Source organism: Triturus cristatus, chromosome 6, assembly GCF_964204655.1.
Source record: "Triturus cristatus chromosome 6, aTriCri1.1, whole genome shotgun sequence".
Taxonomy (NCBI): Eukaryota; Metazoa; Chordata; class Amphibia; order Caudata; family Salamandridae; genus Triturus; species Triturus cristatus.
The window spans coordinates 1328715022-1328728928 of record NC_140589.1 but is presented as its reverse complement, the minus strand read 5'-3'; the positions used below and the strand labels follow the sequence as shown (position 1 = coordinate 1328728928).

At 44.3% G+C, this 13907-nt stretch overlaps 1 protein-coding gene across 4 annotated transcripts in view; it reads right to left on the bottom strand.

Moving 5' to 3' along the window:
* NINL (ninein like) overlaps positions 1-13907 on the bottom strand; it is a 441695-nt gene that overhangs the window by 97660 nt on the left and 330128 nt on the right. For all 4 annotated transcript variants that reach the window (XM_085612328.1, XM_085612329.1, XM_085612330.1 and 1 more), the window contains 3 exons: positions 5905-6009; positions 5203-5251; positions 4575-4859 (listed from right to left, as the gene is read on the bottom strand). In XM_085612328.1, coding sequence (XP_085468454.1) covers positions 4575-4859; positions 5203-5251; positions 5905-6009 — 439 coding nt within the window. The remainder of the gene's footprint in view (positions 1-4574; positions 4860-5202; positions 5252-5904; positions 6010-13907) is intronic.

Genomic DNA, 13907 nt, shown 5'->3' with positions numbered 1-13907 from the left:
GGCAGCACCCCATGGTGGAGTCAAATATGCAAATTGCTCCCTCATTTGTGTAATAATTGATCTAATTCCAATTTGAAAGTCTCAAAGAGTATCACTGTGGATGCCACAGGCACCAAGATGTAAAAACCTACACAAAAATCCTATGGCCTACTTTAAGCAAAGAGATGCCATCAATTACTCAGAATATGAGCACTTTTTCTTTGAATACATTTTTTTAATCTTGGATTGTGTTTACAGAAACAAATTCTGCCGTAATTAAACATGTGTGTTCCTTAACAGTATTGTCATAGAGAATTAAGATCTAACACTAAACCGACAGCTTTAGTTTAGAAAATCTTATGGCAATAGTAACTATACTTTTTAAAATTATTACACTAAACCGACAGCTTTAGTTTAGAAATTCTTATGGCAATAATAGCTATACTTTTTAAAATTATTAAGAAATGTATTACAATTTGCAGTTTACCCTTTGTACCATAACACAAGCCATCTATAATGGTTCATCTATCTTTTAAAGAGGTAGAGTGTTACATGTGCAGAAAATATGTATATTGCACCAGAGGAGCTGTATTGCATTGCATCACAGAGCTGAACTAAAGAACTGAAAGACCCTGCACAAATACTCCTATTCTTAGAACATGTACTCATGGGATGCCAAATGTGATGTTACTTGTAGATGTTCATGTCTGGCAGGCTTAAACTGACATTGGATCATTGTCTCTTTTTAAGAAAATCATGAAAATGTAGTCTATGCATGGTGGGTTTGGCATGTAGCTCAGAAATGTACTATTGCACAATGCTCTAAGGCTAGGCTCTGCAAAAAGGCTGCTGTTTGCAGAAACCAGCATAATATTAATGTTACTCTCAACTTCTTACCCTGCGTGTGTGACCATATCGTCGAGGAGTGAGATTTAAAATTGCTTTTACAGAGTACATATGCTTCCGGGGTTTACCAAAATCCCTGGTTTACACAGGAAAGGGTGACAGCAGGCTGAGAATATGCTGCATCTTTTCAGCAAACCTCTAAATATGCTGGCAATGCCTCATGTTAATAGCATCACCTCTGCCGTGCTTCACCAATATTTTTAAGTGCAAATTTCAAAGAGAATATTATTTGTGGTGTACCAGTGAAAAACACAAAAATGCTTTAAAAGTTATCCGGTTTTGCCCAAGAATAACTTCTCCCATCGTAAACATTTTGTACGAGGAGTTAGAAAGAAGTCTCATCTTTGCATCATAAAAGACTTGGAAGGAGATTATATCTCCGGCAACATATCTTGCAGTAAATGTCTTTTAAAGCCCCTCCCTTTCTACAGCTTTTCATTCATGCAGTTTTACCTTTGAGTGATACTGCAGCTGTTTGAGATCTTCATCTATTCCTTTCATTTTTAGAAGCCATGATCAGTTCATGAATTGAAAATGGAAGAAAGTTTTCCAGTTTCTGAGAGGCTTGAACTTACCAATTTAGAGCCAATATCTACTTCTAAAGGTCTTTTGTTACTGATTTACTGCAGACCTACCGGCAAAGTCCTCTAAAGGCTTGCCCACTGATTGCTTAGGAGGCACCTCCCTCCACAGCCTATGTTTCATCTAGACACCAGCAAAGCTGGGCTCGCTCTTGATCTAAGGTTATGTTCTGGTTCGTGTGACGATAATCATAAGTATGTAGGACCTCTTATGTGAATTACTGTACACACCTTAGTGTGAATCTCACTTTTAACCCCAGTCAATACGGGTAACTTGTAGAGGCAGACCTTATTAGACCTTCCAATCAGCAGATCACCTTTATGAGGGCTGCCCATATATAGTGAGCTGCAACATTTGATCATGCTTATAAGTGCCAATCTTGCTTGAGATATCAGGATCAGTAGGGTATTTTTTTCAATTAATTTACACAATCCATAAAAGAAAAGAGATGATTCAGGGACAGATTAAATTATCACTGACATATTAAGCATTGTTTTCTTCGTGGCATGGTTGGGTACGGAGGGTGGGTTCCGGGTGGGATGTGGGGTTGTGGGTCAGTTGAGCGGACAAAGCTCCCCTTGGACACAATAGGTTAGAGGCTAGGAATGTAATGCATAATACTGTGATGAACTGGTGGCCTCCCTAGTTGTATTGAGACATTATTGGTATGCTTCGTAGACAACACCACAATTGGCACAGATGACGCACAATGCCTGAATTGTATCCTGTGCTCTCTGCATAACTAAAATGCTCAATGTGATGTGTATTATGATGTACCCCCACATGAAAATCCCAATAAAGTGTGTTTCAAAAAAAAAAAAAAAAGTCACTGACATATTAAGGAATTATGTGGTATTGTAGATCTGCCGGCTTTATTTGGACATCTGAAATTGAGCCGAGGGGAGCAAGAAGCAATGAGACAAATCCAGTGTTTTTACAAATAAGGATGAAGGAATCTTGAGACAGCATTAGACTCAGAGAGGTCAGCAATGATTCGGTGGACGTTTTTTCAAAGTGATCATTAGAGACAAAGAACTGAAATTAAATATTTGTGTGTGAAACATGTGTCTGCACTTAGGAGGCGGTTGGAGACCCGCAATGAATGAAAATGTTTGACAAGGAGAACCAGTGGAATTGAATTGGAATGTTCTATTAATTGATGATTTGCACTTTTCATTGCTCTTTTCCATCTCACCACGTTTAAACGGGTATGCATCAATATGCAGCATTGCATTAAAAAGACAGATTTAAACAAAATCATGAACAAGACTACTTCTTAGCTTAAGTTATTCCTCTAAGATTCCAGTCTCTCCAGGCTTTCACTTACAACAAATTAATTAGTACTTAGGTTTTGAGATCTGGCATTTAATCTGAGTTATGATTTGAAAACATCTATTTATGCAACTTGGAGGCTTTTATGTTATTAAGATAGTCACAGCACACCGTAGAAACTAGAACTAAATCACTGATACTACTTTTATGCAGGTTAGTGTCAGGGTCGGACTGGCCGTAGCAAGCATCAGGTATTTTCCCGGGAGGCTGGAAGGGTGGAGGCCGATTTTGCAGGGGTTGGGGTTGTATTTCTTACAGGGGGCTGGTTTTGCAGTGCTGCTATATCGATCCCCAGTAACGAGAGCAGCGGGGGGGGGGGGGGGCTGGTCCCTCAAAATTTCCAGTGCTACTTAGGGTTCCCAGTCTGGCACGTGTTAGTGTTGGGGAGTAGCTTTGCTTGTGCGACTAATTAATCTACATATTTTCCTCAGGAACACAGGTAAAAGGTAGAAACTGCAACCGCTGATACAGACATCAATAATCTATTTAGGAATTGGAAATCATTTTTGATCGGATGGCTACTTCAACACTAGATTATTCATGCAAGTACAAATGACCAACTCTCAGCCAATCAGCTCCTGAGTCTGGGACAAAACCGCCTATTAACCTATGCTAAAGCAGAGACAAAACTGTAAACCTTAAAACCACTTGTTCACTAGGTGGCAATTTTAATAAGGGCTGCAAAGGCATCAACATAATTGCTGTTGTGTTTCTAATGCAATGCAGTGGAAAGAGAAGTTGTGTAACATTAGTGCTCTTTGTCATGCATACGTCCCTACTGGCATTTTATCAGACATTGACTCTTGTTACTACAAACAGAGCCTACTACGAAAGAGATGTTTAACCCTTTCACCGCGGCGGGAATTCCGCCGCGGTGCTGGGGGGTGCGGGGGGGCAGCGCGGTGGCGCTGTGCTCATGACGGAGCCGCTCCGTCATGAGCCACGGTTGGGCTGTGCTCATGACGGAACGGTTCCGTCATGACTCCGCCCATTTGCGTTGTCCCCCCGCACAGGCGGGGAAACAGCGCCGCGCAGGCGGAGCGGCCGCCAACGGGCGTGTCATGACGGAACCGTTCCGTCATGAGCACACGGCAACCGTGGCTCATGACGGAATGGTTCCGTCATGAGCAGGGAAGGGGTTAAAGGCATGGGGATAGTGGGTCCTGGCCCAGGGCCCCAGCCTCTAAGGGGGAACCCTCATAGATCCAGCCAGCTCTGTTCTGCAGGGTTTCTTGCCCCGGTGACCTTGAATAATTCTTAAACAGGTTGTTACTTTTTCATTTAAAATGTTGATGATGTATGGGAGTCTATTACAGACATTTGGCAGAGAAATATTTGTATTTCAACACTGCAACATTCATAAAAGAGGTTTCTTTTAGATCAAAACTGGACTTAACATATGAGAAATGGGAGGGTGTCAGAGAGATTATTTGCAGTAATATTAGTGAGCTGCTGCTGTGTTACAATATTAAAAATACATGCAGTATCCCTGAAAATTAGATGTAAATATATATTTAACATTTGGACCAGTGTGCCTGTGCAAAGAGGGCATAAAAGAGCTGAAATTGGATCATAAATTCAAAGCTGTTCAGAACAAAGGTCCCCAAAATGTATTTTGCCCAGGGCCCCTGAAATGCTTATGATGTCCCGGACTACGAATGTTCCAAAATGGACGCCTTCAAGCCGGTGCACGGACAAAGAAAAACAAAGGAAGGGCTTCCATACAAATAATAAAGGATAACACTAGAATCTAGTTTAGCAGAAGAGTGTCTTACCGTCTCCTTTGACCTGTGCAACTCTTGTGCAGCCTGTCCTCTTTCACGCAGCCATGCTGATTCCTGCTGATGCTGCTGCTTTTCAAGGCTCGTTACAGTCACCTGCAGTTGCCTGGCAACAGCTGCTTCATCTTCCTTCTGATCTGCAACCTCTGCCAACCTCTGGTTCAGCAGCTGGATGGTAGTTTGGCTCTCTTCAGCCTTGGCACACAGATCAGAGATGGCGTCACTCAGTTGGAGGTTTCTAGTGCTTAGCAGAGACACCTCATCCTTGAATGCCTTGTTCTAGAAATAAATAAAATGATTTGGCATGGTAAAGGCTAAAACTGCCCTCCCACATGAAACATGAATGCCTCTTCTGATCTCCGTGTACAATAGACATTCACCAAGTGAATAAAATGTTAAAATGAAAAAACACGTATTTGGTAGCAGCAGCTCACCAGGCATATATAATTTTAATGTGAAGGCAAAAAAGTGCTGAATCGAAGCAAATACCTTGCGTGATACTGAAAGGCATGATACATAAAGGAGCAAATGCTAAAGATAATGTTAATCAGAAACAAATGAGTAATTTTCAAGAACCACAAATATTTTTAAGCAATGAGTTCATGCAGTTGTTCCCAATTACCTCACTGCTCAGTGCTACAATGTCATTTTCTAACTTCTCGGTGGTTTTCCTAGAGAAAAAATAGGAAAATATCTTTGTAATCAAACACTAGTCATATACAGAACAAGATAAACAAAAAGAAACAACATAAACGTTTCTTACAATTCTACATTGTGCATAACCTATTAAATTCAACAAATGTACAAAAGTCAAACTCTAAATGAATTACACAAAGCAATAAAAACAATGTCTCCAATATATTTATGAAGTCAACAAAAACAAAGTTTAGCTATCGACCAACCACAAATCCTCTGGGCCCTCCCCTACATCCCAAAGTAGTGCCTGAGAAAGTCAAAGACATTATAAAAGATGGGACCAATCACTTCTACCATCCACCATCTTCTTCCCTCATTCTACGTTTCTGTGTATATGAACAATGGCATGAGGAAGACCGCAGGGTTTGAGGACACACTTCTGTGTAGGACGGCAAATGACTTCCAATTCAATTGTGTACAATATTTTATAATCTAAGAATTAAGATAATCATACCCTTTTATGACCACAATATTATTAACTGTGTAAATGGGACAATAATTCAAGAAAACAACAAGCACAGTCATTATCAATCTGTATCGAATTGTCCACACACGCAGCCTTTCACATATTTTTCACATGCACTCATCATATGTTTTCATAAATTGAATTCCTTGCACCATCGCTTACCTTTGCCTACTGTTTTCAGCTGCTGAAGCATCCAGATCTTGCTGTAATCTTTCGATATTATTTCTCAGCACACAGTTGTCTTCAGTAAGTCGATTTATCTCAATTCTAAAAAGGAAAATATGTTGAATGATTTTGGAAACAAAATATTTTGTGTACATTGCATGAAACAATTTGAACGGTATGCATGTTGTTCATTTCAAGCCTTGTCATACGTAAACAAAGTATATATTCCTTCTTAAAATACGCCACGTTTATTGCATTTACAGTTAATAGAACAGCCCATGTTAACCCTTTCGGATTCCAATACAAAAAACTTTTGTTTAAAAATAGTTCTCCTGATTGTGTCCGCTTTCAATCCCAGCGTTTGATGGATTATTTCAGAATTAAAAAGAGCCCTAATGTTGTGTAAATTGCATAACTATCTACCTCATTAGGTGTCAGCCATTTTGTTTTGGGCTCTAATGAAACTGAAAATGTCTAATAAAGACTCCCCTGATGCTTCCTATCCATCAGCACCAGGTTACTTTCTTTTTTGAGGCAGTAACATTGTGGTATGGTATTCTGAAGAAGGTGGTGGTAGAAAAGGAAATCAAAGTATATTAGCAATAAGACAGAGCTATTGGAAGAAGTAACTAACTTACATTTCCGGATACCATCTTCTTAACATTTGCGACTTTTAGAACACACCAACAACTGATGAAATCCAAAGAAGGAGATTGCTAAGCAATAAACATGCTGATGAAGTGATTTTTGAAACACTATGACAAAACTGAACATCACACCTACAGCCTTGTGTCAAGATGAAATTTACAAAACTAGTGGGGCTTTCACGTAACTACTTTACAAATCTCATGGAACAGGATATTTACCTTCAGTTGCATATACCCCCTGGTAGAAGAAAGGCCAGCACAGCACAGGAACAAAGGCGGATGCGGGTGTTATAGTCAAGTTTGTTCGTTATTGACTTGCCGATTGGTCACATTTTACCACCACTTTTTACTTTCAGGCACATCGGTGTAGGAAGGCCCATTTAGCAGGGAATCCTGTAATTTCCCCCTCTGATCAAATTTGGACAGAAGCAGACAATGCATGATTGACAAACTCAACATAGACCTGCCTCATCATGCAACTGGCTATGCCATCTTACAATATATATTTTTAACAGTGGCCCTGTCCTTTGGATGAATGCTCCACTCCAAAAATATACATGTAACATTGCGTCTAGTCTTTGATCTGGCAGCTTAAATGTGTAGTTTTACATTATGATGATGAGTAACATTGAGCAGGAATATGAAATTACAAAAAAGGAGAGCACATGCTAGTTCTACTGAAATTCTGGTGGACTGAAACAGACGACTGAGGACCTGAAAGGATTAAGGATGCTGTCCACTTTGCAAAGGGAGGACCTACCCACAGGTGCAGTGGAGCACTTTACAGGTAACATATTTGATGATAACACAGAACATACTGAAGGGAGGTGAAGGATGAAGAGGTGAACAGATGGTCACATTAGTATTTGATGTATAGTTTGAAGAAGTGCGTTTTAAGTTCCTTAAGGGAAGACAGCAGATATGGATTAAATCTGATGGTGTCAGAGATAGAGTTTTATAGTCTTGGGGCAAATCATGAGAAGAGATGTTTTTATGTTTTAATTTTATTGAATTTAGGAAGAATTCGCCGGTTTCTTATATTACTTTTTCCATCTGCGAGTTGCATTTTGTCCTTCACGTAGGAGGGAAAGCCTATGTGAATTGTTTTGGGATTTATACATGTGACGTTGAAGTTTACCTTCGCTTCTATTAGGAGTCAGTGGCATGGTTTAAGGATGGTGTTGATTTCCTGATTTTTGTTGGCTCCTGTAACATGTCTTGCAGCAGCACGGAGAACAGCTTTTAGGTGAGGAATAGAGATTTTGGAGAGGTCTCCTAAGACAGCCTTTTTCCCACTGAGCTGTACCTGTACTGTTTTCTAAGGTCTTGAGTGGGGGATTGCAGGTTGGATTTGCTTTCCAGAGTAAACGTAATTAGAGACCAGTTTTTGAAGGAGGGGGTGTGAACTCTTATAAACCTAAATTTGTACCTTCCCTGACATCGCAAATGTGATGTTGATGGATTTCTCCTGAACCAAAAAAAGTAATGCTTTCAATCATGTGTCATGACAGATGGCTTGACCAGCGATATTAACTGCTTATGCGTTCCGCTGCTATTTGTAAGCAACGAAGGGCTATGAAATGCTGCTATTTGATATCTCGTTGTATGTTTTGTACATTTCTGAAAAATGACAATAACGTTTTTAATTTTAAAAAAGTTGGACACAAATGTATGGCAATCCATCTGCCCACTGTGTGCCCTCTAGGTTTCTGCCTTATGAACTTTTCTATTTGGCCTCTGTAAGACCCAGAAGCCTGACTAAAAAGCATCAGACTCTACCTACTTATTTGAAAATTGTTTAACAGCACTCCCAGGACTACTTGGTGGTATTAGTGAGGATTTTAACTTGAAAGCTCAGTTTTCATTTTATTTCTGACCAGTACATTTTAAATTGACTGCTCTTGGGCAGGGAAATCCCTGTCTGCACTTGTGTACACTTTTGTTATTATGTCTTGCGGAACATATAACTTAATGTGCTTTCTGCCAACCGCAAAGTGATGAGGGCTATTGGCCCATGGATAATACTATCCGACAAAAATATTGATTGTAAATTGTAACTTTTGAATTTCCGAAAGGTGGCAGATCGAGACTTTGAATTGGGAAGCAATGTGAAAAATAGATGTGATACCATAATTAAAATATCTAAAATTGGAAATATAGTTTAACTACACCAACACATTTATATATGAATCTGTAACTTCTTGAAGTACACAAAAAAAACAAGCCACTCTCTTAAATGAAATCCAATTACAAGATGAACAAGTTACTTACCTTCGGTAACGCTTTTTCTGCTGGCTACAGTATCTGCCTGTGGATTCCTCACGTTGTGAATATCCCCTGAGCCAGCAACGTTCGGAAACTTTTGTAGCAGTCTACGCCGATGGGGTCGAAGACGACGTCACAGAGACACGGCTCCGCTTGCAACTCCGCTGACGTCACCGGCTCCATAAGAAGACCTCGTCGGCGTGATGACGTCCGTTCCGCCCTTTTTTCCGTGCCTTCGAGGCACACGGACGGACTGACAGCAATATATACACAGAACATAATATGCAAAGCAACACACACAGTGTGGAGAATAAGTAGAAAGGCAAAAGAAATAACACAATGCCTTTGACAGTAACAAATACCTTTTGACACATCATTAATAGAATCGTAGGTATAGAAGGATGGACAACGGGGAGGCGGGTGGGTCAGTGAGGAATCCACAGGCAGATACTGTATCCACCAGAAAAAGCGTTACCGAAGGTAAGTAACTTGTTCTTCTGATGAATACATCTGCCAGTGGATTCCTCACCTTGTGAATAGATTCCCACAGCAGTCCCCACTCCCGGAGGAGGGTGTCCACCCTTCTATACCAGAAAGTCCTGAACGACGGATCGAGCAAAGTGTCCGTCCCTCCTCACATCGGTGACCAAGCAATAATGTTTTGCGAAGGTGTGGAGGGAGGCCCAAGTTGCCGCCCTACAAATGTCCTCCACAGGAACGCCCCTAGACAAAGCAGAAGTGGAAGACTTTGCTCTAGTGGAATGAGCCCTTAAACCCTCTGGAGGTTCCTTACCAGCCAGGGAGTAGCATATCTTGATGCACAAGACAATCCATCTGGAAAGGGTGCGCTTGTGCACTGCTCGACCTTTCCTGCATCCAACAAAGCCCACGAAGAGCTGGTCATCAACCCTGAAGTCTTTAGTCCTGTCCAGGTAGAAGCTCACCGCCCTCTTAGGGTCCAAGCGGTGAAGTCGCTCCTCCTCCTTGGAAGGGTGAGGGGGAGGATAGAAGGAAGGAAGGGTAATGGACTGCCCCAGATGGAAGGGAGTTACCACCTTAGGCAGAAATGCAGCCCTGGTCCTGAGTACCATTCTTTCAGCACGAATGGTCAAAAACGGGGGTTTTGAACCTAGAGCTTGAAGCTCACTTACCCTCCTTGCCGAGGTGATTGCAATGAGAAAAACCGTCTTAAAAGACAACAGTCTCAAGGGACACTTGTGTAAGGGCTCGAAGGGAGAACCCATAAGATAAGTCAAGACAAGGTTTAAGTCCCATTGAGGCACAATAAAGGGAGTAGGAGGAAACCTGTTTGTGAGGCCCCTTAAGAAAACGAAGAAAAATAGGTGATTTGAATAATGACGGCTGATCCGGCAAGCAAAGGAAAGCCGACAAAGCCGATAAGTATCCTTTTACAGTAGCCACAGCAAAGCCTTGCTGAGCAAGAGAAAGGGCAAACTGCAGAATGTCAGATAAACGAGCCTTCAAAGGATCAATTGACTTCTCCCCACACCAGAGAACAAATTTAGACCACCTATAGGAATAGATTGATTTGGTGGAATGACTTCTGGCAGACAAAATTACATCTACCACATCAGATGGGAGAGAAAAAGAGTTCAGGTTGCCCGTTCAATCTCCAGGCATGAAGGTGTAAGCTCTGGAGGTGGGGGTGTAGAACCTGTCCCTCCGATTGCGAGAGGAGGTCTGCCCTGAGAGGGAGACGGAGCGGAGGGCACGAGGAGAGGTGGAAAAGATCTGAATACCACACCCTTCTTGGCCAATCCGGGGCGATCAATATAACTTGGGCCCGGTCTTGGTGAATCTTCCTCAGAACCCGAGGAATCAAGGGTATGGGAGGAAACGCGTAAAGGAGTCGTGAGCCCCAACTCAACTGAAACGCGTCCCCAACGCTCCCTGCATCGGATACTGGAGACTGCAGAGTGACGGGCAGTGAGCATTCTCGCGGGTGGCGAACAGGTCCACCCGAGGAGTCCCCCACATCCGAAAGACGTGACGAACCACCTCCGGATGGAGCCTCCACTCGTGGTCGTCGGAGAACTGCCGACTGAGACTGTCCGCACGCATGTTCAGCACCCCGGCCAGATGATTTGCCATCAGACAAATCTCAGGACCATAGACGCAGGGCCTCTCTGCAGAGACAAAGAGACCCCACCCCTCCCTGCTTGTTGACATACCACATCGCGGTAGTGTTGTCCGTCAGGACTTGAACAGACTGACCGCGAAGTGAAGGGAGGAAGGCCTTGAGTGCTAAACGAATCGCCCGCAATTCTAGAAGGTTGATGTGAAGCAACCTTTCCTCTGGAGACCAAAGACCCTTGATCTCCAGATCCCCCAGATGCGCACCCCACCCTAAAGTGGATGCGTCCGTTATCACTGTGGCCACCGATGGAGGTAGATGGAAGGGCTTTTCTTGGGTCAGATTGCCCTCCACGCTCCACCAAGACAGATCCGCTGCAGCTTCTCTGGAGATCCTCACAGACTCCCTGAGATCTCCTTTGTGCTGATACCACTGCCTGCGGAGACACCACTGGAGCGCCCTAATGTCCCAGCGTGCATGGTTAACCAACAGAATGCAGGAAGCAAACAGACCGAGCAGGCGAAGGACCTTCAGGACTGGAATGACCGCTCCATTGCAAAATAACGGAATCATTTCCTGTATGTCGAGAATCCTTTGAGGCGGAGGGAATGCTCGACACACAGAAGTGTCCAGTACCGCACCTATGAACAGGTTGCGCTGAGAGGGCACCAGGTGAGATTTGGGCACGTTTATCGAAAAACCCAATTTGAACAACAGCTGAGTTGTATCCTGCAGATGATGTAGCACCTTCTCTGGCGACTCCGCTTTGATCAGCCAGTCGTCCAGGTAGGGGAAAACAGAAATACCAGACCTTCTGAGATGGGCTGCCACCACTGCCATCACCTTCGTGAAGACTCGGGTGCAGTAGTAAGACCAAACGGAAGGACCGCAAACTGATAATGTTGCTACCCTACCGTAAACCGGAGATACTTCCTGTGCGACTTCAGGATGGGAATGTGGAAATACGCATCCTGCAAATCGATCAACACCATCCAGTCCTCCTGATTCAGCGCTTGAAGAACCTGAGCAAGGGTGAGCATCTTGAACTTCTCTTGCTTCAGATAAAGATTCAAGATCCTGAGGTCCAATATCGGACGCAATCTGCCGTCCTTTTTCGGAATCAGGAAATACCGGGATTAGCATCCCTGACCCCTCTCCTGCTCTGGAACCACCTCTATCGCACCTTTCTGTAGTAACTTCAGGACTTCCTCCTGTAGGAGAAGACGGTGGTTCTCTGAGCAAGCTCCTTGACAAGGAGGGTAATTTGGAGGAAATTCCCAAAAGGGAAGGGCGTACCCATTTTCTACAAGATCCAGAACCCAGAGATCTGTAGTTACAGATTCCCAATCTTGTAGAAAATGGGTAAGCCGGCCCCCCACAGGACCAGCATGATCCAGAATGGCGGATCTAGGGCTGCTTTGCGGTGGTGGGAGGGGCTGAGGAGGAGGAAGAGGAAGAGGAGAGTTGACGGCCACGTGTGCGACTCTTGATTCTACCTCTGTATCCTTTGGACAAAGAGGTTTGCTGCTGCTGCTGCTGTTGCTGCTGGGTCTGTCTGTAGGAACGAAAGGTTGCCCTTCCGAAGCCTCTGTATCTTTTAAAAGACCCCCTCGACTGGGATTGAAGGCCCAAAGACCTAGCTGTAGCCTTGCTCTCCTTAAAGCGTTCAAGAGCAGCATCAGCCTTCTTACCAAACAAACCAGACCCATCAAATGGCAGGTCCAACAAAGTCGACTGTACATCCGGGGAGAACTCAGAAGACTTCAGCCACGCACCTCTCCTGGTGGCAACAGAAGACCCCATGACTCTCGCCACTGAGTCTGCCGTGTCCTGCCCACTTTGAATCACTTGGCATGCTGCCGCCTGGGCATCAATCAAAACTTCATTAAAGCCAAGTCTATCTTCCTCAGAAAGCTTTGGCGCCAATTTTTTCGCCGAGTCCATGAGCGCATGGATATAGCATCCCAATAGGCAAGTTGCATTCGTCGACTTGAGGGCCATGCTGGCCGATGAAAAGACCTTTTTGGCCGACTGGTCTATCTTTTTAGCTTCTCTGTCCCCTGGAACCTGAGGGAAAGCACCCTTGGATTTCCCCGAGCAAGCCGCCTGAACCACCAGGCTCTCAGGCGATGGGTGCGACGTTAGAAACTCAGGGTCCCCTGGAGCCGCCCTATACCTTCTTGCAACCGTCCTAGAGACTGCGGGAGCAGGAAAAGGCTTACGCCACACCTCCAATACAGGGTCAATAATGGCCTCATTAAAAGGCAACAAAGGCTCCGAAACTGTAGTGGGCGAATGCAGCACCTCAGTCAGAATATTTGATCTGAACTCCGTAGTTGGCAACTGAAGATTTAGCTGCTCTGCAGCCTTCCTGATGACTGCATGATACGGCGCCACATCTTTCGAGGGTTCATCTGAAGGTGGAGTGATTTCCCACTCAGGAGACAAATCCAGCCCACTAGCCTCCTTAAGCTCCTCAAACACCTCATCAGACTCAACCAGCTCTCCCTCTTCAGCCTCTTCCAAAAGGTACCTCCTTTCATCCACCACTCTCTGTGCTTCCCTTCTGGATCGAATCCGTAGAAGCGGTGTCGGCGGCGCCGTCTTTGAATCTGACGGCGCCGGCGTCGAACGTGGATCCGCAGGAGCAGCCGGCGTCGAACGAGGTCGAGCCGGCGCCGGTGAAGATGGAAGCGGCGTCGACGTCCTCGGCGCCGGTAGATGCCAAGACGGCGTCGCTGGAAAAAACGGCATGAAAGGGGCCTGCGGATAGACTTGCGGCACCCCCAAATTAAACGCCATTGGACCCATCGGACCCGCAGGAGCATCAGTGGTGTACATGGCTCTCGCGAACACCCCATACATCGCATTCAGATAATGCGAAGGGTCCTGACCTGGTCCAGGGAATGCAGGGTACTGGTCAGGCATCACCGGACTCGGGCCAACCGGCGCCGACGGTGGAATAAGCGGCTTCGCAGGCTCACCCAGGACTT